The sequence below is a fragment of the Cnephaeus nilssonii genome, assembly GCF_951640355.1.
Source record: "Cnephaeus nilssonii genome assembly, chromosome: 1".
NCBI classification, from domain to species: domain Eukaryota; kingdom Metazoa; phylum Chordata; class Mammalia; order Chiroptera; family Vespertilionidae; genus Cnephaeus; species Cnephaeus nilssonii.
Window position 1 is genome coordinate 44,202,665 of NC_137072.1, and position 27,015 is coordinate 44,229,679.

Here is a 27,015-nt window from a genome sequence, read left to right on the forward strand (position 1 = left end):
TTCCGGAGGGGAGTGGACGGAGAGCCGCTCGAGGTATGGGAGCGGGCATGCTGGGGGGATAAAAAGGCCTCCGTGCACTCCCCCCTTCAGCACTCAATGGGAGAAAAGCCTTGCGCACGCACATGAATGCACACGCACACACATAATGCAGCAGTTCCCGTGATGGACACCAGCCTGGCCGGTTGGACCCTCCCCCAACTTGGAGCGGGGAGGTGTGGGCCAGGGTAGGCAAGACATAGCTGCATTGTCGCTCGGCCCCTCAAAGCTGGTGCGAGAGGGGCCCGAGTGCCCAAACAGAGGCGGCTGCAGGTCCCAGAGAGAAAAGCAGTCAGTGCTAAGGACGAAAAGCATAGAATTTTAAATTAGCCTGTAAAAAGAGTAAAAGAATGAGAAGGAGGGGGAAGATGGGAAAGAAGGGACGGCGGTAGGGAAGAACTTTATAAAGGAGTCAGTAGAGAACAGAGTTAAAGAAGGAAAGAGGATGTATGAGTGAACTGTAGGAGCTATAATGAAAATCAAGTATAGATGTGTACTGGGACAGATTTTAAAAGTAGAAGTTAGAAAAGAAAAAAGATAAATGATAGTGAATAATTAGACAAGTAGATAGATAGATATTAAAACAGTGGAAGTAAGTAGAGAAGAGTGTATGGGAAAGGTAGGATGAGAGAGAAAGAGGGAGGGAAGAAAAGTTTTAAAGGGGAGCCAGTAGAGCTTAAAAGGAGAATGGGAAGAAGGAAGAAATGGGGGAGGGAGCAAAGCAGGTCCGAGGGAGGAAGTGAAGAAAAAAATTAAGGTGGGAAGGAAGGAAAAGGAGAGGGATGGCAGGGGTAAAGATAAAGGAAAGAAGGAATGTGGGGAGGGAGGGAGGGTAGGAGAAAGATGGGAAGAAGGATGATGGAACAGAAGTAGGAAATAGAGAGGAAAGAAAAGTTTATAAATGATGAGTCAGTAGGAAACAGTTACATAAAGGAGAGAGAAAAATTGTGTGAGAGGGAGAAGCCAATAAGGAAGTCAAATACAATTGTGTGTGAAGGGGATAAGATTTAAAAAAATAGTTAATAGGGGTGACCAGGCCGGCAGGGGAGGGCAGTTAGGGGGATCAGGCCAACAGGGGAGAGTAGTTAGGGCAGGCAGGCAGGTGAGTGGTTAGGAGCCAGAGATCCGGGATTGCGAGAGGGATGTCCAACTGCCAGTCTAGTCCCAATCCCTGAGGGCTCCCGCATTAGAGAGGGTACAGGTTGGGCTGGGGGATGCCCCCCCCCCCCCCGTGCATGAATTTCGTGCACCGGGCCTCTAGTCCTATATAATAAAAGGCTAATATGCAAATTGTTCCCATGGGCAGGAGTTTGACTGACCAGGAGTTAGATATGCACTGACCACCAGGGGGTGTCATGGAACATGGTGGGTGTCAGTGATGCGGCGCTGGCAGCGGGCAGCAGTGGAGGCACTGCCAGCCCCAATGGGGCCCAATGAGAGCAGGACCAAGGCAGGATGGTGGAGCAGGTGAGGGGGCGGTGCCAGGCCAAGGCAGGTACAAGCGGGGGTCCCAGTGGCCCTCCGGTCACCCCATAGATCATCCCTGATTGCCGGCCAGGCCTAGGGACCCTACCTGTGCACAAATTATGTGCACTGGGCCTCTAGTTGTAAATAATGCTGCATTAAACATGTGGGTGTATATGTCTTTTCAATTTAATGTTCTGGGTTTCTTCAGATAAATACCCAGAAGTGGAGTTACTGGGTCCTTCTTTGTCTCTTATTATAACCTTTGTTTTAAAGTCTATTTTATCTGTTATAGGTATTGCTACCCTAGCTTTTTCACTTGTTTTATTTTCATTTTCATGAAATATCTTTTTGCCCCCTTTACTTTTAGTTTGTGTTTGTCTTTCAATCTGAATTGAGTCTCTTGTAGACAGCATATATAAGGATCTTGATTTTTTATCCATTCAGCCACAGTATATCTTGATTGGAGCATTTAACCCATTTGCATTTAAAGTAATTGTTGGTAGATATGGATTTATTGCCAGTCTGTTTATTATTCATATTTTTTATCTTTTTCTTCTCTTCTTTTTAAAAAAATATTTTTTATTGATTTCAGAAAGGAAGGGAGAGGGAGAAAGAGACCAAAACATCAATGATGAGAGAGAATCATTGATTGGCTGCCTACTGCACACCCCTACTGGGGATCATTTCTTGTAATATGGTTTGGTGGTAATGAACTCCTTTAGCTTTTTCTTGTCTGGGAAGCTCTTTATAAGTCTTTCAATTCTAAATGTTGGCTTTGCTGGGTGGAGTAATCATGGTTGTATGTCCTTGCATTTTATCACTTTGAGTATTTCTTGCCAATCCCTTCTGACCTGCAAAGTTTCTGTTGAGAAATCAGCTAACAGCCTATGGGAGCTCCCTTGTAGATGACTATCTGCTTTTCTTTTGCTGTTTTTAAGATTCTTTGTCTTTAACCTTTGGCATTTTAATTATGATGTGTCTTGATGTGGGCCTTTTTGGCTTCATCTCGTTTGGGACTCTGCTTCCTGGACCTGTATGTTTATTTCCTTCACCAGGTTAGAGTACTTTTCCATTGTTATTTTTTCAAATAGGTTTTCAATTTCTTGCTCTCTCACTTCTCCTTCTGACACCCCCATGATGCAAATGTTAGTATGCATGAAATTGTCCCAGAGGCTCCTTACAACTATCCTCATTGTTTTGGATGCTTTTTTTCTTTTTGCTGTTCTGATTGAATGTTTTCTGCTTCCTTATATTTCGAATTGCTGATTTGATTCTCAACTTCATCTACTCTGCTGTTGATTTCCCATCTACTCCATTTCAGTTAGTGGATCCCTCATTTCTGTCTGGTTCTTTTTTATGGTTTTTGTGCCTTTTTTTATGCTGTTGAAGTTCTCACTAAGTTTCTTGAGCATGTTTATAACCATTGTTTTCAACTCTGTATCTGGTAATTTGCTTGCTCCATTTCATTTAGTTCTTTTTTCTGGAGATTTATCTGGCTCTTTTATTTGAGACCTATTTCTTGTCTCCTCATTTTTACTTCTTCCCTGTGCTTGTCTCTATGTATTAGGTGGAGCTGACCTTGTATAGTAGGTGTCCTGTAGAGCCCAATGGCACAGCCTCCCCAATCACCTAAGCTGGGCACTCCAGGTGCGTCTCTATGTGAGCTGTGTGCACTGTCCTGTTGTAGTTGAGCCTTGATTGCTATTGGTATCATCAGGAAGTATTGATCCCTAGGCTGATCGGTTCCAAAGACTAGCTGCGAGTAAAGTGGAGGAGCTGCTAGGGGACAACCTGATGGAGTAGGACTTGTGTCAGCAGGGCATTGGTGTCCACCAAATCTGCCCCTGAAGTTGTCCATTGGGTGCACTGGTTTTGGGGCCTCCCAGAAGGTGCAAAGTCAGCCACCACCTGGGCCTTGCATAGGACCATCCAGCATGAGGTAAAGAGCAATCTGTAGCTGGCTGCTTTTGTGCTGGGCTTGGAGGTGCCTGGGAGAGGCCAAGCTGTGAACCAAGGCTGACTGCCTCTACTGTCAGGTCTAGGGCCACTTAGCAAGAGGTATGGGGTACATAGAGACCAGATGCTGCTTGTTTGAGGGATTTTAGTAAAAGTATGAAGCATGCGCCAAGACAGGCTATTCTTATGGAAAAGCCTCTAGAAACTGCTTGGGTAGGTCCTTGAATTTGGTGGGGTGGAGATCTCAGGGAATCACCAGGGCAGAGTAAACAGTGATAGATATGGCACCCTCCTGCCAGCTCTGTTGTAGGAGGGCTCATCAAAAGAACAATGGCCTCTGCCAGCACTTTTGTCTGGGAGAAAGCTGCCCCCCCCACCCGCCCCCCAGCTCTCATCCTGATTCCAGACAATTCAATTCCTCCGCAATTGTCCCTGGTGCCTTTTCAGCTGCTACCCCAGTGCTGGAGCTCAGAGGGAGTGAATCAAAGTAAGTCTGTGTGCAGGCCCTTTAAGAAGAATTGCCTGGGACTCCAGCAGCCTCCATCTTACTCAGCCTCAACCCCTACTAGTTTTTACAGCCAGCAATTATGAGAACTTCTCTTTCCAGCACTGCATCCCTGGGACTGGGGGCCTGGTGTCGGGCTGATACCCCTCACTCCTCTGAAGCCAAGATATCCCTCCCAATTTTTATCTGTCACACGTGGGTGTTCCACATCTCTGCCGCTCCTACCAGTCTCGTTGTGGCTTCTTTAAATCCCTAGTTGTAGGACTTCCATTCAGCTAAATTTTAGGCAGTTCTGAATGATGGTTATTCTGTAGTTTAGTTGTAATTTTGATATGGTTGTGGGAAGATGTGAGTGCCATGTTTATCTATGCCACCATCTTGACTAGAAGCCTCAGCATTTCTTACTAGTATAAGGCAGGTCTTGTGGTAAATTCTCTCAACTTCTGTATATGTGGAAAAGTCTTTATTTCTCCCTCATATCCAAAGCATTATTTTACTGGATATATTATTACTGGATGATGATTTCTCTCTTTCAATAATTTGAATATTTAATTCCATGGTCTGCTAGTTTGTAGGGTCTCTGCTGGAAAATTTGATGATGATCTAATGGGGTTTCCTTTATATGTTCTCATCTTCTATTCCTTGGCCTTGAGAATCTTTCTTTGTCGTTAATTTTGACAGTTTTAATATATTATGCCTTGGAGAAGGCCTTTATGGATTTAAATAATTAGGTGTTCTATTAGCTTTTTTGGATTTGAGGATCCAATTCTTTCCATAGATTTGGGAAGTTTCTGTTGATTATTTATTTGAATAGACTCTTTTATTCTTAGCATTTTGTTGAATTTATTTGGGGTAAGATTGGTTAATAAAATTTAATAGGCTCTTAGTTCCCTTCTCCCACTCTTTTCCTTCTGATATATCCATTATTCTTATATTGCTCTATCTAATGGAGTCAGATAGTTCTTGTAGAGTTCTTTATTTTTATTTATTTATTTTATTACTCTCGATTCTCTCTTATTCCACCTGGGTCATTTCTAAATTTCTGTCTTCTATACCACTAATTCTTTCCTCCATCTGGTCTGCTCAATTTCGTAAGCTCGCTAGTTCATTCTTGATCTCATTTTTTTGAGTTCTTTAGCTCCAGAATTTCTGTTTAGTTCTTTTTTTATAGTTTTAGTCTCTTTGGTAAAATACATTTTTTGTCCATTGATTTTTAGAGCTTGTTGAATTATTTCTCTGAGTTTTCTTATACCTCATTGAGGGTTTTTTTTAAAAAACCTCAATCTTGAATTCTCTGTCACTTAAGTCACAGTATTCAATGCCTTTATTTTCTGTAGATTTTTTTTTCTAAATGCCCTTGTTAACTTGGTTATTCATTGTGCTTTGTGGATTACTTCTCTGCCTGAGCATTTGTGGGAATGGAAACTTAAAAAAAAAAAATTACTCGCCACTTCAGTGTTTTAACAAGTTGTTAAGTAGAGGTTTTTCTTTTGTTTTCCAGTAGGTGGTGCTAAAGCACAAATTTTTATTCTGGAATCTCTGGAGCGGTGTACCTCAGCCATGAAAAACACTCCATATTTCCTAAGGAGGTGGGCGTCCCCTTTACATCGGGTTGTCTCTATCTCATTGTGTCTGTCACTAGATTTGGAAATGGCGGGGTATGGGTCTTCTGTATGTTCCTGATGCTGCCTTCCTGTAGCCAAAAGCCACCAGCCAGAGCTGCTCAGTCTGAGTGGACCCAGCTGCCTCTACCAGGCTATGCTGCTATGGGGGGGGGGGGGGGGGGGGGGGGGGAAGGTGGGCAGGGGCAAACTGGTTCACATATCTGGGACTCTGTTTCTCTTCAGTGGATTTAGACAAAGGGTACAGACCATCACATCACCAGGCTGTTCACAGACGACATAAGCTGAAAAGTTTTTTCCAGCTCCTTTTTTCAGCCAAGTAAGGATTTTACGGCCAGATTAGGCCACAGGTGGGTGGGGTGGGCTGGTTCCCAGCTCTGCTAAATCCTCTGTCTGGTGCAAGTGGGATAAGGAATGCTGGAACCCTTTATACTGCTACTCTGCTTCTTGGCCCAGCCTCAATGTGTGCCAGCCACCCAGGCCCAATTACTGCCTCTGCCCCTCTAGTTTGCCCCGTGGAGGTTACAATCCAACTGATCACTGCTATCCTGTCTGCTGGAGCCAGAGTAGGCACCAGACTGCACAAGGCTTCTGTCTCTGTCTTCCCCTCACCCCCCGTCCTGTCTGCCATTTGCTCAGATATGCCCACATTCAGGTGTCTCAATGAGTGTCAGCAGGGAATCCTTTGTAGAATTATAGTTGTCCAACTTGTAACTTCAAGAGGAGAGACCTGGAGGTCCTTCACATCACCATGCTGTTCACTGTCCTACAATGATTTTTGACTTACAGAAAATATGCAGATATGGTATAGAGAGTTCATATATTCCCTTCACCCAGCTTCCCTTGATTTTGACATCTTACATAACCATGGTACCTTTGCCAAAAAATAAGAAATTAAATTGGTACAATACTATTAACTAAACTCCAGGTTTTACTGGGATTCACTGTTGTTGTTTTCCCTTAATATAGTATATTGTTCCAGGACCAAGTCTGGTATACCACTCATTTAGAAACAGATACTTTAAGGACCTTTGTGCTTATACTTAAGTGTTATCCAGAAATGTAGTTCCAGTCTATATTGCCACCAGTAGTATATGAATGCATCTCACTTATCAATTTTCCTCTGTAAAATTACCTTTAAATTCCAATGGGTAAAAAATAGTATCTTACTGTTTAGTTGCATTTTTGAAGAATTTAAATATTATTTCATATATTGGTCATTTGTATTTTCAATTGTTTTTGTATCTTGTGCTTATTTTTAAAAGTAGGATATTCTACTAATCAAATTATTAACACTTTGTACATTAAGGATATTAAAGTTTTGTCAAAGATGATACAATAATTTTTTATGGTTTGCCAATTATTTTTTGGCAATAGTTTTATTTTTACATTATTAAATCTATTCTGCTTTATTTTTATGATTGAGCAACTACTTTTTTATGCTTAGAAAAGTAGCTCCCCATTCTTATATCAAAAGTTTCATACATAGATATATACAGATACATTATTATTACTTTTTAGACCTTTGGGGTTAATTTTGATGTGTGGAAAGTGGGAAAAATGTTACTTTAATTTTATAAATAATTAACCATTTACTAGCTCTGTTTTTTAAATATTGTTTTCTTTTTCTTCATAGTGTGATGCCACATTTATACACTAGAATATATAGGTCTGTGCTTTCTATTTGATTCCATTTGTTCATTCTGCTGTTAGTACAAAACAGTTTTATGATTCATTATTCTAAAAGATAGTGTTTATCAAGTTGCATATATGGCAGGTCATTTTCAACAAGGGTACTAAGATCATTCAATGGGGAAAAGACAGTCTTTTCAACAAATGGTGCTGGGAAAACTGTGTATCCACATGTAAAAGAATGAAGTTCGATCCTTACCTCATGCCATGTGCAAAAATGAACTCAAAATGGATTAAAAAAAAAAACTTTACATAAAAGCTAAAACTATAAATCTCTTAGAAGAAAACAGATGGAAAGCTTCATGACATCACTAATCATCAAAGAAATACAAATTAAAACTATAATGAGGTATCACCTTACACCTGTCAGAATGGCTATCATCAATAAATCAACAAACAGTGTTGGCGAGGATGTGGAGGAAAGGGAACTTTTGGGCATTGTTGGCGTTGTACATTGGTGCAGTCACTATGAAAAACAGTATTGAGGTTCCTCAAAAAACTAAAAATATAACCACCATGTGACCCAGCAATTCCACTTCCGGATATTTATCTGAAGAAATCCAAAACACGAATTCAAAAAGATAATATACACCCCTATGTTTATTGCAGCGTTATTTACGGTAGCCAAGATCTAGAGGCAACTTAAGTGTCCATCGATAGATGAGTAGATAAAGCAGATGTGGTACATATATAGAATGGAATATCACTCAACTATAAAAAAGAATGAAATCTTGCCATTTGCAACTACATGGATGGACCTAAAGCATAGTATGCTGACTGAAATAGGTCAGACGAAGAAAGACTAATACCATACGATTTTATTTACATGTGAAATCTAAAAAGCAAAATAAACAAAACAGAAACTAACTCATGGATAAAGATAAATTGATAGTCAACAGATGGGAGAGGGGTTGGGGCCATGAGTGAAAAAGGTAAAAGGGTTTAAGAAGTACAAATTGTCACTTATAAAAATAGTCACAGGAATGTAAAGTACAGCTTAGGGAATATAGTCAATAATACTGTAACTATATATAGTGCCATATGGGTACTAGATTTATCGGAGTGATCACATCATAAGGTATATGAATGACTAGCCACTGTTGTATATCTGAAACTAGTATAATATTGTATATCAACTGTAATTGAAAAATAAATTTTAAAAAATAAATTTAAAAAATACTTTGCCACAAGAGCTTGTTTAGGTTCATCCTTTCCTTAAATAATGCTGGACTTTGACTTGGCAAATAAGAAACTTGGGCTGTGATACAGTTGTGAGAGTAAGTGTATTACCCAACTGTCTACTTGCTTATATAATACTGTGGCTATCTCTTTCTTTTTGGAGGTTTACTCCCTCTTCCATTTCCTAACTTGACATCTGGTAAAAAAGAATTTGGTTTAGCAGTTAAAATAAAACAGAAACAACAACAACAAACACATGAGACTATCAAAGGTAAACTAAAATGTTTAATAAAAGCATAAAATTATGCTAAAGATGAAGACTAAAAATTAGATATTAGGCAAATTTATAAAACAAAGTGCTACAGTTTTTACATTTCAACAAATCATAAAGTATAAAATAGTAAAATGTCAACATGATCAAGGAAAGCATTAATAGCCTTTTTGGTGACTAGCCATATAAAGCTGTTTTTAAAGTGCTACACTGTGATATATTATATTTAAGAGTTTAATAAACATCTGATTTCAACATAGTCACACATAAAACAGTTTTTTTTCCTCAAATAAACTATGAACTGTTTTGTTAGGAAAGTTGAAATTAAGCATGTATAAAATTAAGGAGTAATAAACTTGCTAATCCCAAATTACTAGTGCAATTCAAAAGCCTATGAAATTCCAGATCAGGAACAAACTGTCCTGCTCAAGGTGCACTTTAATCCCCACATGTATCTTATCTAAAATCCATATCACAGCCTCTCCATTTACTTACAGTTTGTTCCTGGGCATTTAGTTTATTGTGTTTTCTTTATTAATTAACAAAAATCCTCAAGGCACCTAAAGATTAGCCTATGTTTCATTTGTCCATATTGAAAATGCAGAGGGTTATAGGTAGGTAGACTGCTAGGGATCAAGTGATGGCAGTACAGAGAAGTGGTTTAGAGAGAACTCTCCAGGCACAAAGACTGGTAAATTTGAAATGAACCTTTTCATTAGGTACCTAAACATCTAAGTTTTAGCTTTATCAGCTACAAAATGGCATCCTCTTAATAATCTGTAAGGATCATGTATGCCTACAAGTAAAGCATTGAATATGGTACCAGCAGAAGGAAAAGCTAAAAAATATAGTTGTTTATATTATTATCATGATTACTTCTATATAAGGAAGGAGTACTATGGATAAATAAAGGAAAAGGCTCGTCATTCTTTGGACTGTGTTCTCATTGGGAGCAATACTGGCATACTGGGCAGGACAGTTCTTGTACAGAATTGCTCAGACATTTGGCATCCAGGCCTTATTAAGGCAGCAAAAGGCCAGTAGCACCCCCATTATTGTGATAACCAAAAATACACCCATACATTTCCAAACACCCCCTGAAAGAGATTGTTACCTTTCTTGAGAACTGCTCTTCTTGAGGGGCCTTCTTTATTAAGAAACAATTTAGGTATTTTAATACGAATAATAATTTCTTACTGTCTTTGATAGTATTTAAGGATGCAATACCTTAGGCCTGGTGGCAGGGAGAATGGAGAAGAATTCACTACAATGAATCCTAGTATCATAATTCCCAAGCTCACTATTTAGGGCTCAAGTCAAAAGGTAGAGCTATATCTTTGCAAGTAAACTCAGCAGAAAGGAATTCTGCCATGAAGCCACGTCTTCAGCTAGTCTGACTGTCATGTAGTTGAAATGGAAGGTAGATATATAAATTCAGACTATGACCTTTCCTCAACATTACTGGACCAGGGTCCACTTCCTCCCATGTCTACAAAAAGTAAAAACTAAAATCATAAAAAGATTAACAAGAACAACCCTCACCCCACCCCCCAACTGGCATAGGATCTGTGGCAAGAAAAACTCTAACTCAGTCTAAACTCTCATCCTTTTCTGACAAAGTATTCAAGTCTGAGCTCCACTTTCAAGTTGTCACAGGTCTGAAACAGGTCGGTCTTCCTTCCGTTCCGAAATGTGTTCTTCAGAACTTAACAGTGTTTTGGTGATGTTAGGAAAGGTATAGGGCATTTGACCTTCTTAATGCTGAGAGAGAGGAGGCAAGTTTTGTTACCACATGAAATGACTAAGGCACTGAGATGAGAAGAAATGCTCATTGGTAGAAGCCACTGGGAATAAAATCCAGATCTCCTGCTTCCCAGTCCAGTCCTCTAGCCCCATTCCCTAAGTCACAGACAGGCGTTACTAAAATGGCTGAGGAGCCTGGAGATGAAAGCTCCCATATGTTCTACCCTCTTTTTAGTCTCCAACCTGAGCCTACCCTGGATCCACTAAGTTGCTGGATCCGCTGTCAAGTGTAGAAAGAAGAATGTGTTTAGAAAGACATGTATTTACATCCTGTTCACCATCTCCTTTCAGAGATGTTCTTTATCTCTTTGAAATGATTATATTAAATGGATGCGGGGCTAAAGTTAGACCGTATTTTCCACTCAGCATGGGCTTCTGAGAATCCTTAGGTAAAGCGAATGTGAAACTCTGCATCAGGCTCACAAATGTCAGGAATAGTTCCATCTTTGCCAGCTGCTCTCCCATACACACCCGCTTCCCTAAAATAAGAGCACAAAAAAAAATTAAGCATTATAATACCACCTCTTTTCCTGTCTCTAAAAGGACACATTTATATGAAATATCTAAATTGTTTTAAATACAAATATAGTGTTTTAAAATAAAATTGCCACATATGCCACATGACCTCCCACAGTAATGCTGATTAGAATTTTTACAAATGAAGCTCACATTTTAACTCCTACTCATAAATATCTATTTTCATCCTAGACAGGAAGTAGAGACAGATCTGATTCTTATCTCCTCCTACTTATATACCTACTTATTTCTTTCCTGTGCTCTTACCTGGATGATTAGGGAGAAAATAAATCAGATTAAGACTCTCCGGAGTATTCCTTCTCTAGGAACCTAAAGGAGCGGCTGCTGAGAATAGAGAACCCCTCTCACCCACCAGCCATCAGACAGTCAACAGCTGCTCTGAACTCCAGCAGTTCCCTGGCACACAATCAATCACCAGAGCAGTTCAGAGATGAAGATTCCTAGGCATATTTAAAGATTTAAAACCAAATTGCTTTCCTTTAGTTTTTAAAATCTGAAATGAACATAGTGGAGATGTATTATCTAAATGATTTAGCTCTTATATTAGCTTGCCTGGAAAGAAACACTTTTAAAACAGTATTATGAAATAATAAAATATTCTTTTGGTTCTACTTCATTTTTAATTATGTCATTAAGAAAATAAAGTTAACTGACCTATCCCAAAAGGAATAAATGTTTCTCTTTTAATAAGTTGTCCTTGATCATCCAGAAATCGATTAGGGTTGAAATCATCAGGTTTCTCCCAAATGGCTGGGTCTCTGTGCACTGCCCACAAGTTGGGTAGTATCACTGTGCCTTTAGGAATAGTATACCCTTGGAGCACTAAAACAAACAAACAAAAATCAGTGTCATTCAGTATGCTTTTTACTAATAGTTCTTTAAACATTGCTATCTAAAAAATACCTAGTGACATACCAAGCTCTTAATTTGCTGAGACTAAACCTTGAGGTATATGCAGGCAGGGGCAAGACCTTACCAATTGGCATCTCTTTCTCCATACTACCCCAGGATCCAGCTTGAGAGTTGTTTCAACAAATGTTGAATTAATGCATTAGATCAAACCATAACAACATTATAATGAAAAGAAAACACATAGAAATCACAGGGCATACCAGGTAAACTTTCCCAAAGAATAGAAATTCCTAATCCTATATAATAAAAGGCTAATATGCAAATTGTCCCCTCCACCGGGAGTTCGACCTGGAGCTCGGCCAGGGGGCAGAGCTAGCCTGACAACTGCCCTTGGCCCCGCCCCCCTGGGCATCCCCCCTCCGGTCGCCCTTCCACCCCAATCGGGGGTGGGGCTGGCCTGCCAACCACCAGCGACCCCTCCTTCTGCTGGGGCAGGCCAGCTGGACCCCACCCATGCACGAATTTGTGCACCAGGCCTCTAGTACTTGTATAAAACTTTATATTTTACAGTCTCTTATGTCTACACAATAATGAGAAAGGTAACTAAAGTAAAGGGATGTACAGGGAAGTCAGCATTGCCTCATAATTGGCTGAAAAATTCGTATGCACTTTAAGAGATGCCCAAAAGATACTGCATACACAGTGAATTTAATTTGTACTAAAGAAATTGTTAAATGCTCTAATGCCATTTATAAGTGATTGCCTCCTACAACAGTCTCATAACTAATTTAAGCCTCTACATCATGAGCTGTCTCCTGGGAGGTAAATTCCTTGTTATGAGTGAATCTGAGTGCCTATGCAGGGTGGGCAATAGTAGGTTTACAGTTGGAGTTTGTGAAACATAGTTTATCCTTGTATTATTGTTTGTTAATTGTTGTATTATTTTTCATCTGAACAACTGTAAACCTACATTTTCCCCACCCTGTATGTCAACTCAAGGAGACTTAGCAGCTACCTAGTACATAGAAACAAACACAGGGAAGCAGCCAAAATGCGTAGACAAAGAAACAGGTCACAAATGACAGAAATGGAGGAAAGCAAAATACTGGATATAGAGTTCAAAACCATAGTAATAAGGTTACTCAAGAATCTTCTAGAAACCTCCGGAAAATTCAGTGAGGCCCTCAAGGATATGAAAAAGGACCAATCAGAAATTAAGCACACACTGACTGAAATAAAGAATAATATACAGAGATCTAACAGCAGACTAGAGGATCCCAAGAATCAAGTCAAAGATTTGAAATACAAAAAAGCAAACACCCAACTGGAAAAGCAAAAAGAAAAAAAGAATCCAAAAATATGAAGATAGTGTAAGGAGCCTCTGGGACAACTTCAAGTGTACCAACATCCAAATTATGGGGGTGCCAGAAGAAGAGAGAGAGCAAGATACTGAAAACCTATTTGAAGAAATAATGACAGAAAACTTCCCCTACCTTGTAAAAGAAATAGACTTACAAGTCCAGGAAGCACACAGAACCCCAAACAAAAGGAATCTAAAGAGGACCACACCAAGACACATCATAATTAAAATGCCAAGGGCAAAAGACAAAGAGAGAATCTTACAAGCAGCAAGAGAAAAACAGTTACCTACAAGGGAGTACCCATACGAATGTCAGTTGATTTCTCAACAGAAACTATGCAGGCCAGAAGGAAGTGGCAAGAAATATACAAAGTGATGAATAGCAAGAACCTATAACCAAGATTACTCTACCCAGCAAAGCTATCATTTAGAATTGAAGGTCAGATAAAGAGCTTCACATACAAGAAAAAGCTAAAGGAGTTCATCACCACCAAACCAGTATTATATGAAATGCTGAAGGGTATTCTTTAAGAAGAGGAAGAAGAAGAAAAAGGTAAAGATAAAAAATTATGCACAACAAAGTGACAACAACTACATATCTATTAACAAGTGAACCTAAAAATCAAATGAATAAAAAACCTGATGAACAGAACAGACTGGTGAATGTAATAGAATCAGGGGCATGGAAATGGACAGATTGACAATTCTTGGGGGTGCGGGAAGAGATTGGACAAAGAACTTAACACCTATGGACGAGGTCAGTGTCGGGGTGGGGAGGCCTGGAGTGGGGTGGGAACCAGGTGGAGGGGAGCTATGGGGGGGGGGGGAAAGAGAGGAACATCTGTAATAATCTGAACAATAAAGATTTTTTAAAATATATAATTAAACCAAGAAACTTCTTTATATCCATATAAGTAACGTCCATCTCTGGTGAAGTTTTAGCAGAGGTTTTGTGGTATTTTTCCATGTGCTAATGTATAAATTGGTTTGAGAAGTAATGAGATTGAAAAATTCTTATCAAAAAATAAATTGGTTACTTCACTTATACTTTATGGGTCTTCAGATTGAACAGTTATGCCTGAAATCTACACTAATAAAAGAGAAAGATGCAAATTGACCATACCTTCGTGACAACCACCAGCCAATCAGGAGTGAGTATGCAAATTAACCCAACAAAGCTGGTGGGTTAATTTGCATATGGAGGCGCCTTGCAGCTGGGGGTGGGATGCTTGCATCATCGCCATGGTGATGACGCAGGCATTCTGCACTGCCCCAGCCGCTCCAGGCCTCTGGGCAGCGTGGGAAGGCGGAAAGGCGACTCTGGGCCGGAGCGAAGGCAAAAAGGTGGCTCCGGCCTGAGCAAAGGCGGTGCAGGCAGCCAGGGGAAGGAAGGCCCATTCTTGCACGAATCTTCGTGCATCAGGCCTCTAGTGTCTGTATAATCCTCCAGGTAAAATGTCTTTTTCTGCCCATTCTTCTTCAGAATCACTTTCACTGTTGGATACTATCACATTTCTTTTGCCTTCTTGATAGTCTAATGTCAAACTCATTACTATCTTCTGACAAGGTGTACTATCTTCCAGCTGACTACCAAAGTCACTCTGCCAATCAGACTCAGTATCTGCATATAATTCACTCTAACATTCTTCTCTGCCATGACACATCTTTTTTAAAACTTTTGCCATAATAAAAGATGAATGGAAAGAATTCGATGTATTTCTTGTCACAACTGATGAGAAAAAGACATGCATAGCAAAGAGGAAAAGTAGGGATGGCTGAAATAAGTGCCGAGCAGTGAAGTGGCTTGTATCTCGCACCTCTTATAATCTGAGCCTAAACAAATATCACTAAGAAAACAGTCTAGAGTGCTCTTTTAAAATTCTACATTGCTTTCAGACCTTAAAATTACTTAATGTGAATGGAAACACAAGTTTACTCCTGACCGGTAAAAAAGGTGTTAAAGGCCTTAATTCCATATTCAGACTAGCTCTTCTGGCCCGTAAGAAGAGGGTGGAGAGGTGGGTGCCTTTGTCAATGCTGGAGTTTTTTCTGTCAAGGCAGCCACCGCAGGTGGCAGCTTAATTTGTTTGACCATTGTGAGCATCTGTGCTCTGAAGAGCAAGCCATTTACAAAGCAAGCTGAGTAGAATGCCAGTACAACAAATAATGGACAACTGTCTGCTGAAGCATCCCCTGGACATTTGATTATCCACGATACAGTGCTCAACTGTTGGAAGGATCAAGGCGGGTGACAGTCACCATACCCTCACCTCAACTTCCCTGGGCTGGGCTTCCCATTCAAAGGTGGAAGTTCTAGACTTGCCTGTTTTCGCCGAGGTCATATGTGGAATGGAAAGCGGCACTACCATAGTCAGCCTCTGCACCTCCATGATGGTGGCTTCTGTGTAGGGCATCTGGGCCTTGTCAGTGAAGGAAGGGACTCGGTCAGCACCAATGACCCTGTCAATTTCCTCGTGAACCTTTCCTATACAAAAAGAGAATAAACCAGAAGATCAGTCACTAGTAAGCTGAGACTTCCCTCCTATGCCACTTACCATCACCTTGTACACACAACCAGCAATGTGGCAGTATAGGCCTGACTCAGCCTGAGTGAAGTGAAGCACTGATCAGATATTCCAAGTGGAGCCAGCTAGCCCCTGTATTCAGGAGTACTCTGAATTATTCTCTCACGTGAACACTGGACTGACTAAGCTTTTACTGGTATATGTGACAATATATTGTAGCCCAACAAGGCTCCCAGTGATCTTTGTACCTCTTGGTTTACACATTCATTTTTTAATTGATTTTTAGAGAAAAACATTGATGTGAGAGCAAAACATCTATTGGATGCCTCTTGCACATCCCCTACTGAGGATGGATCCCGCAATCTGGGCTTGTACCCTGACCTGGAATCAAACCAGCAGCCTTTTGGTGCATGGGATAATGCCCAACTAACTGAGCCACACTAGCCAAAGCTTGGTTTACACATTCTTACGCAGTCCCTTCCCACATTATACTAAATTGGTCTAAGTGACTAACAGAGTAAGGGAGGAGTTGGCATGTCAGTTCTAAACTTAGGTTATAAAACACACTGTGGCTCCTGTCTTGGCCACTCACTCTCTCTCTCTAGGGTCAAGTCAAGCAGCCCTACGGGAAGGTCCAAGTGGTAAGGTCTGCAGCCAATAGTCAAGTGGATGAGCCATCTTGGAAGTGGATCCTTCAGTCCCATCCAAGTTTATAGATGACTGCAACCCCAGCCAGATTTGACTACTACATCATGAGAAATCTTAAGCCAGACCATCCAGTCTAAGCCACTCCTGGGTTCCTGATTCTCAGAAACTTTGTGAGATATTATTTTAAGCTGCTAAATTTTGGGATAATGTGTTACTCAGCAATAGATAACCAATGCAGGTAGGCACAATCCCATCTGTAGTAGGCAAAAAAAAAAAAAAAAAGACCCCTCAAAGATGTCCACAAGCTAATCCCCTGAAACTTGTGAACATTCTACCTTACCTGGCAAAAGAGACTGCAGATGTGATTAAACTAAGGACCTTGTAGTGGGGAGATTATCCTGGATTTTCTGAGAATGCCCAATCTAATTACCTGGGTTTTTAATTGGAGAACTTTTCCCAGTTGAATTTAGAGTCAGAGGAAATGGGACTACAGGTGAGTGGTCAGAGAGATGCAATATTTCTGGCTTTGAAGATGGAGAAAGAGGGCCATGAGCCAAGGAACCTAGAAATGGATTCTCCTCTAGAGCCTCCAAGAAGGAATGCAGCCCTGTCAATCTCTTGATTTTATCCGTGAGACATGTGTCAGATTTCTAATATGCAGAACTAGGAGATAACAAACTCGTGTTGTTTTAAGTTACTAAATATATAGTTATTCATTATAGGAACAACAGAAACGAATACACTATCTTCCCCTGTGTTCTTCCACTCTGAACTGCCACTGGCATTCACTGCCTATTGGTATTGATGTAGTGGAACTAGCTGTGTGAGCTTGTGAAAGTCACATAACTTCTCTGGACCTCTGTTCTCCATTTTAAAAACAAGATGAATGGGTTTGGATGATCATTATGATTCCCATCAGCTCTAAATTGTTATTCCTCTCTCAAGTTCTTTCTTAGTCACAGTTTCCACACAGAATCAGACCTGTAGAGATTTAAAGCAGGGGCAAGCAAGTATGACACGGTCTAGAAACATGGAGTTTCAATAATACCTCTTCATTGCTTAGTGCTAGGAGCCACAGGATCACCAAAGTTGCTGATCCTAATTTATATAACTTAACTTTGCCATGAATAAAGGAAACACCTATTAATTACCTTGTATGTCAGGGTTCAGTGACATATACAGAAGGCACCAAAGCAACGAGTTAGTCGTGGTATCAGTCCCAGCAACGAAGAGATCACTGATGATATAAAGTAAGTAATCTTCATTAAAACTACTATTGCTATTGTTTTTCTTCTCTTCATCCACATGGAGAAGGTACATGTCTATGAAGTCCCGAGGGTTCTCAGCGTCCAGAGATTCTCGATGTTCTTTGATCATTCTTCTAAGGAAACCGAGAATATCATTTTCAATTTGTCTGAATTCCTTAAATGGTCCGAAGGGAAGGTAATAAAGCCAGGAACATATGTTGACCAGTTGGAGCTGGCTGTTCAGACAGATTTCTAACCCTCGTGACATAAAAGTAAGCATTTTCATAAACTCACTATTGGTGTAATCAAAGCGCCGGCCAAAGCACATGAGGCAAATGATGTTAGAGACAGCATTGTGGACAATGGGGAGAGGATTGAAGGGGTCTCCTCCATGTTTTTGCATTTCCTCCTTCACATATTTGAACTCCTTAATAATCTTGGGCTCCAAGCTAAGCTTTCCTAAGCCAAAATGACGAAGAGTTGAATGAGAGAACTTCCTCTGTTGTCTCCAGACTGGACCATAACGTGCGAATACAACCCCTGCAAAGGGACACAAGAGAAAAGACGTTGAGAGATAGCAATACTTGGTAATACTCACCAGGACATACCAGGAATGTATTCTGTATTTCTCAAGTCACTTGTGCAAAGTTCATATACATACAAAGATTACCAGCCAAGACAAATGATTCGCAAAAGGTAGTTATCAAGATAGGATATGCTTCTAATAACAAAAATCATATGTAGTTTGATTAGGGAAAAAAAATTGGTATACAGCTTATCATTATAGATTCTAACTCCTGGTAAAATGAAAAGCAGTGAATTTCAATTTCTAGAGTTAGTGTAAATTTTAAGATCTTATTTTCATAAGAGTGAATCCAGGCTTTGAAAATATTTCACACTGGATACACCCTTTTCTAAACATTCTGAACAGAAGCATTAGCATGGTAGCAGACTGCAGATGAGGGCAGGGATGATATCTGATTGTGCTCACCATTAAAATCCCAGCTTTTGGTATAGTGCTGGGTACAAAGGAGGAGCTTGTTAAATGGGAGCTGAATAAATCAATAGCACAACTGTATTAGAACACTGGCCATCATAGTTTGAAATCAAGTAACTGGCAGGTAATCTAAAATGTCTATTGTTGGCAACTTCCCTAATTTAAAAACATCTGAATTCAAGGTCATCCACAACTATATCTTATTTGACTTGTTACACATCTTCCACCACCAGAGCCAACAGAATTGCTCTCAGATATTCCTTGTTTCCTGTCATCTTTTTCATCCTCCTACCTCTCATGGTGTGTTTTATTGTTTCAGCCAGTTCTCTTCCTTTCCCACTTTTAATCTACTTTATTTCTGCTACCTTCAAAGGCATGCTTCATTCGCTTAACAGATAGTTCTGAATGCCTATTATGTGCCAGGAACTGGGATATAGAACAGTAAAAATAACTACTGGTACTTTATAATAAAGTATATAGAAATTTTATAGTTAATCTAATATCTAATGGAGAAGTTCCCCTCTCCACCACCACCACTTTGTTCTTTTTGAAAATTGTTTTTCATTATCCTCGGCTCTTTACTCGATTATAAAACTTAATCATCTGGTCAAGTTCTATTTTTATTAAAGTGCCTTTGGGATTTTGATTGGATTTAATTTATAGACAATAGGGTGCTGAAGGCTGGGGCTGGGGGACAAGGACTGAAGGGGGTCAATGAAAAAAGGGGACATATGTAATACTTTCAACAATAAAGAATTATTTTTTAAATAAATAAATAAGAAAACCAATGTTTTTCAAAACATTGTTAGACTTGGTTTTCTTATTTAAAAAAAATAATTCTTTATTGTTGAAAGTATTACATATGTCCCCTTTTTTCATTGACCCCCTTCAGTCCCTGTCCCCCAGCCCCAGCCTTCAGCACCCTATTGTCTGTGTCCATGGGTTATACATATATGTATACAAGTTGGACTTGGTTTTCTAATTTTTAATTCATATTCATAAATGAAATATACCTGTAAAATTTATTTTTTATAATGTACTTGTCTGGATATACTGGTCTCCTAAAATGAGCCAGGGTGTGTTCTCCCTCTTTGAAAGAATTTGTCTAAAATTATGACATGTTTCTCTCTTTTCCTTTGAGTTTATTCTTTTGTTCTTTTTTGGATATAAAAAGTTGGTCTTCTAACTCATTACATTTCAGACCTTTATCCTTAAAAGTGAGTTAAGGCTCTGCAATTGGCCTCTGGGTACCATGTTAGCTGTATTTCATAAGAACTGTATGCATGGCATATATTTTCATTACAGTTTAAGTTTAAATTTTTTTCTATTATTATTCTCTTTTACCACCTAGCTCAGTTTGTCTCATACTGATTTTTGACAATGATGAGTTTGCTTTTTAGCCTGGTAAGTGGTCAATTTTAATAAAACTTCCAAATAGTTAAGAGGAATTTGTGTTCAAGTTATTGTTGGGGATAGGGTTCTCTATATGTCCAAAAGAGAAGGCTTGATAACTGCAAATCTTCTGTATACTTAGCAAATTTTTATCTGATTTCTCAGCTACTCAAATACGTATGTTAAAATATCCTGATCTAATGGTGTGTTTGTCAATTTCTTTTTGCTGTTCTATAATTTTTTGTTACATATATCATAGTAAATATTTATATCTATATCTCTGTGTCTGTATATGTTGTTAGGTACATACACTATATACTAGACAATATTTCTAGGTACCTTCAAACTTAGAATTATTATATCTTGTTAAACCCGGCCAGCATGGCTCAGTGGTTGTGCATCAACCTATGAACCAGGAGGTCATGGTTTAATTCCTCAGTGGTTGTGCATCAACCTATGAACCAGGAGGTCATGGTCAGGGCACATGCCAGAGTTGCAGGCTTGATCCCCCAGTGTGGGGTATGCAGGAGGCAGCAGATCAATGATTCTCCCCCATCATTGGTGTTTCTCTCTCTCCCCCTCTTCCTTCCTCTCTGAAATCAATAAAAATATATATTTTAAAAAAACAGCAATGCATTCCTTATTCTTTGTTTTTTTTCTTCCTTTATCTTTATTGTTGAAAGTATTATAGATATTCCCATTTCCCCCTTTGGAGGGGTCCACCCCCCCTCCCCCATATCGCCACCAAACTATTGTCTGTGTCCATGGGCTATGCATATATGCATATAAGTTCCCTGGTTAATCTCTTCCCACCCACCCTTCCACCCCACCTTCCCTCTGAGATTTGACAGTCTGTCCCATGCTTCTATGTCTCTGGGATCTATTTTGTTCAACAGTTTATTTTGTTCATTAGATTCCGTATCAGTGAGATCACATGATACTTGTCCTTCTCTGACTGGCTTATTTCACTTAGCATAATGAGACAGGTACCTCCATGCTGTCTCAAAGGGTAAGATATTCTTTTTTTACAGCTGCATAGTATTCCATGATATAAATGTACCACAGTTTTTCTATCCACTCATCTACTGATGGGTACTTGGTCTATTTCCTGATCTTAGCTATTATAAATTGCACTGCTATGAACATAGGGGTGCATATATTCTGGGTTTCTTAGAATATATTCCTAGAATGGGGTCACTGGGTCAAATAGGAGTTCCATTTTTAATTTTTTGAGGAAACTTCATACTGTTTTCCATAATGGCTGCACTAATCTTCATTCCCTCCAACAGTGTACTAGGGTTCCCTTTTCTCCACATCCTCACCAGCACTTGTCATTTGTTGATTTGTTCATGATAGCCATTCTGACAGGTGTGAGGTGATACCTCATTGTTGTTTTAATTTGCATCTCTCTGATGACTAGTGACTTTGAGCATTTTTTCATATCTCTTAACTATCTGTATGTCTAATTTGGAGAAGTGTCTATTTAGGTCCTTTGCCCATTTTTTAAGTGGATTATTTTACTTCCTTATGTAAAGTTGTATGAGTTCCTTGTATTTTTTGGAAATGAACCCCTTATCAGATGTATCATTGCTAAACATATTCTCCCATACTGTGGGCTCCCTTTTCATTTTGTTGATGGTTTCTGTGGCTGTGCAGTTTTTTATTTTGATGTAGTCCAGGGCACCTGTCAGGCAGCCAGGTTGCTATGGCAGGCCCAGCTGTCTGGGGGTGGAGGGTGGGGTGATGTGTCGCAATGGCAGGGCCAGGTGCGCTAAGTCAAGGTGACAGGGCAGGCAGGCCAGGCATGCCCTGTCAACGTGGCAGGGCGGTTTTCCAGGGCACTGGTTCAGGCTCGCCAGGTCATGGCATCAGGCCCCGTGCTGGGGGTGTCCGGTCTCAGCACTGGGGCCCTGCATGCCTGACTGGCATTGGGGTGCTGGGCCTCGGCCGTTCCCCAAGGCTCCTTCCAAGGAGAACCCTGAAAATCTTCCAAAATGTCAAGCACTCCACTCTCAATGGGAGAAAAGCGCCCAACCAGTCTGCATGAGGCCTAGCAGCTCCTCCACCAGGAGCATCCAAACCGCCCAGAGGTCCCATGCTGACTGAAAGATGCCCTCCACACTCACACCATCTCTCCCTCCACACTCACACCCACACCATCTCTCCCTCCACACTCACACCCACACCTTCTCCCTCTCCACACTCACACCATCTCTCCCTCCACACTCACACCCACACCATCTCTCCCTCCACACTCACACCATCTCTCCCTCCACACTCACACCATCTCTCCCTCCACACTCACACCCACACCATCTCTCCCTCCACACTCACACCATCTCTCCCTCCACACTCACACCATCTCTCCCTCCACACTCACACCCACACCATCTCTCCCTCCACACTCACACCATCTCTCCCTCCACACTCACACCCACACCATCTCTCCCTCCACACTCACACCATCTCTCCCTCCACACTCACACCCACACCATCTCTCCCTCCACACTCACACCATCTCTCCCTCCACACTCACACCCACACCTTCTCCCTCTCCACACTCACACCCACACCATCTCTCCCTCCACACTCACACCATCTCTCCCTCCACACTCACACCATCTTTCCCTCCACACTCACACCCACACCTTCTCCCTCTCCACACTCACACCCACACCATCTCTCCCTCCACACTCACACCATCTCTCCCTCCACACTCACACCCATACCATCTCTCCCTCCACACTCACACCCACACCTTCTCCCTCTCCACAGTCACACCCACACCATCTCTCCCTCCACACTCACACCCACACCATCTCTCCCTCCACACTCACGCCCACACCTTCTCCCTCTCCACACTCACACCCACACCATCTCTCCCTCCACACTCACACCCACACCATCTCTCCCTCCACACTCACACCCACACCATCTCTCCCTCCACACGCACACCCACACCATCTCTCCCTCCACACTCACACCATCTCTCCCTCCACACTCACACCCACACCATCTCTCCCTCCACACTCACACTCACACCATCTCTCCCTCCACACTCACACCCACACCATCTCTCCCTCCACACTCACACCCACACCATCTCTCCCTCCACACTCACACCCACACCACCTCTCCCTCCACACTCACACCCACACCATCTCTCCCTCCACACTCACACCCACACCATCTCTCCCTCCACACTCACACCCACACCATCTCTCCCTCCACACTCACACCCACACCATCTCTCCCTCCACACTCACACCCACACCATCTCTCCCTCCACACTCACACTCACACCATCTCTCCCTCCACACTCACACCCACACCATCTCTCCCTCCACACTCACACCCACACCTTCTCCCTCTCCACACTCACACCCACACCATCTCTCCCTCCACACTCACACCCACACCATCTCTCCCTCCACACTCACACCCACACCATCTCTCCCTCCACACTCACACCCACACCTTCTCCCTCTCCACACTCACACACCCACACCATCTCTCCCTCCACACTCACACCCACACCATCTCTCCCTCCACACTCACACTCACACCATCTCTCCCTCCACACTCACGCCCACACCTTCTCCCTCCACACTCACACCCACACCATCTCTCCCTCCACACTCACACCATCTCTCCCTCCACACTCACACCCACACCATCTCTCCCTCCACACTCACACCCACACCATCTCTCCCTCCACACTCACACTCACACCATCTCTCCCTCCACACTCACGCCCACACCTTCTCCCTCCACACTCACACCCACACCATCTCTCCCTCCACACTCACACCCACACCATCTCTCCCTCCACACTCACACTCACACCATCTCTCCCTCCACACACACACCCACACCATCTCTCCCTCCACACTCACACCCACACCATCTCTCCCTCCACACTCACACCCACACCATCTCTCCCTCCACACTCACACCATCTCTCCCTCCACACTCACACCCACACCATCTCTCCCTCCACACTCACACCCACACCATCTCTCCCTCCACACTCACACTCACACCATCTCTCCCTCCTCACTCACACCCACACCATCTCTCCCTCCACACTCACACCCACACCATCTCTCCCTCCACACTCACACTCACACCATCTCTCCCTCCTCACTCACACCCATACCATCTCTCCCTCCACACTCACATCCATACCATCTCTCCCTGGCATATGCTCTCCCACACACACTTGCACCCTCACTCAGGTCCTACCTGCCCCCATGTTGGTTCTCTGCCTTCCTTATTCTTAATAATTAAGTCTGACAAGGTATACACCAGCTTTCCTTTTTCAGGTATTTTCTTAGTATAATCTTGTCCTTTCTTTTACTTTGAACCTGAATGAACTCTTATGTTTGGGGTATGTTTCTTTTTTGGGGAGAGGGTATAACTCTTAAACAACATATATTTGGATGAAAAAAAATACATTCTGGCCATTATTTAGCCTGTAACTTAGTCCATTTACATTTAAGTACTATTTCTAACATTATTTTGCACTTTCTACTTGTCCTACTATGTCTATTCTCTTTCCCCCCTTCCTTTCTTGCCTTCTTTTGAGTTGAGAGGAAACAGGGTGAGTTGATCACCCTCCAGTTTTTAAAAAGCTTATTAATGTCTAGTTTAATAGTCAGTAAACTACAGACCAAAGGCCAGATCCAGCCTGCTACTTCTTTTTGTATTGCAAGAGAGCAAAGACTAGCTTTTACATTTTTACATGGTTGAAAAAAAGTGCAAATAATATTTTGTGTTATTGACCATCTGTATGTCCACTTTGGTGAAGTATCTATTTAGGTCCTTTGTGAAAATCCTATGAAATTGAAATTTTAGGTTAATAACTAAAGTTTCAGTAAAACCCAATGTTCTCTAGAACATGTGTTTTCTATTTTCTGCGGGGGTGCGGTGGTGATAAGGAACTGGCCTAACAATTACACCTTATAGGCATTTCAAGCAATCGCTCTTTTTAGCCCACTGTTTCACCCCTGTACCTCCAATTCCTGAGCCTTTTGGAAGTTCTACAGAGTAAACTGTCTCACAGTACTCTCCTCCGTAGACACATAAAGGTTGTCATCCTTCACTCTATGAACTCATTTGCTAATCCTGTGTCCACTTTTTGTCTTCAGACGTTGTGGTGCAGGAGTGTAAATACATTTCATCATAGGTAGAGTATAAGCTTCTGTTAAAAGTCCCTCTGGTTTGGTATGTGATTGTCAAGACAAGGATGGAATGGAAATGTTTCAATTATTCCCCCAAACAGAACACTGCCTTTGTTTAATAAAGTTCCATAAACTACTTCCTAGACAAACAGCTTAGTCACTCTTCCTGTCTTTAACCAGGGCCAAGTCTTTTGCTGCAGTCAGCATTTACTAAGTATTGTTGGACCTCCTTTCCTTTTCTTGGAAAAATATGGTCTCTTACTCCACTTCAGGATTTGATACTAATGCTAACTATCATCTCATCGTGTAAGATATTACATATGAGATTTCTGCTTTGTTCTTTTACTCAAGGAATTTTATTCTTCCTTTGTTAGGTCCTCAGTCTGTATCATCTACTCACCATCTTTTAAATTACACACCTGTATTTCAGAAATACTTTATCCAGCAAAATGCCCTTTTTCTATCAGTTTTCCCATATTTATTTAGAATCTCCTAAATAAATGAGGCCCTGCATGCTTGATACTAACAGGACAAAGATTTAGAAGATACAGTCCCTGTTCTCAAGATACTTACAGTGCTGTGAGGAACTGGGTAAACCAACAATCCTAATACACTGTTATATGTTGGATTGTATTGAAGTTGCATCTTGTACTGAATGTTGTATATTTGAGGTATATCGAGGTTGTAATGAACACCCTATCAGCTAAGAGAAGGCAGTGCTTCTCAGAAGAAAGGTCATCTGAGCTGATACTTCATTTGTTAATGAGGATGTGCATGAAGGCGCTGCTTAGAAAAATAAATAACTTTAGCAATGTCAAAGAGGTATTTCAGGAAGAGTTTTTGGTGATGAGCCAACAGGAATGAAGTGCAAGACAGAAGTGACCAAAGTGACAGTGCCCAAGAATGCCAGAGATGAGAGACATTGACAGAATTAATGGCCTCAGGGTTCCAAACTTTACAAAATACCCATGATGTGGAGCCAGAATGGCTTAGGGTCTTAGAGGTATTTGGAAGAGATCTGGCATATCCTATCATCTCCATTATTAGCCCTGAAAAGCAATGCTGGTCATGAATCTATTGGTTGGGAATGACAAAAAACAACATACCCTCAAGCTAGTTTAGCAAAAAGGTCAATTAGGATGTGGAACCATAAAACAGGAAGGGCTGAGTGTCACCACCTCATGAAACAAAAATGTCCCAGAACTGTTTTTTTACTGCACCCAGATTTCACTTCCTTCTGACTGACTTCTTTCCTACTGCAGACCAGCTTTTAAAAGAATATTAGCTGTCTTAATATGTCTATTCTCCCATTTTCACCGCCAGAGAGAAAAGCCCTCTATTCTACAGGTCCAACCTCAAAAATGCTGGGGAAGGATTTAAATGCTTCAGGTATGCCATAGTGAAACCAATTTAGGACACCTTAAGTTCATTTTGTGGCTTGAGGTTTCCAAACTATGCCACAAGTATAAATTCTTACCCTAAAACCATGTGAGGATAGGTCTCTAGTTATGAATTCTTGAGTTCTGTGCCCAGCCCACCAAGTAACCAGTGTTACAAAGAACTGAGCTATTCTGATCAATCCACCTTTGATCAGGGGTCTATCCCTCAGCTAGTCATTGTGACCAGGGAAGAGAGTTCTTATAAAGATAAGTCATCACTTGGCCCAGCCACAGTTAATGTCTACAAAAGAATGGTGGGGACAGAGTTCCTCAGACAAAGGGGGTGCTCTTGTCAAAGGAATAG

General features: G+C 41.3%; 1 protein-coding gene across 1 annotated transcript in view; it reads right to left on the reverse strand.

Moving 5' to 3' along the window:
• Nucleotides 1–8,724: 8,724 nt before the first annotated feature.
• The window catches only part of CYP2U1 (cytochrome P450 family 2 subfamily U member 1), a 28,069-nt gene continuing 9,778 nt past the window's right edge, over nt 8,725–27,015 (reverse strand). The window contains exons 2-5 of the mRNA XM_079766721.1: nt 17,605–18,240; nt 15,604–15,765; nt 11,723–11,890; nt 8,725–11,010 (exon numbers count right to left, since the gene is read on the reverse strand). Of these exons, the coding sequence (XP_079622847.1) occupies nt 10,832–11,010; nt 11,723–11,890; nt 15,604–15,765; nt 17,605–18,240 (1,145 nt within the window). The 3' untranslated portion in view covers nt 8,725–10,831. The remainder of the gene's footprint in view (nt 11,011–11,722; nt 11,891–15,603; nt 15,766–17,604; nt 18,241–27,015) is intronic.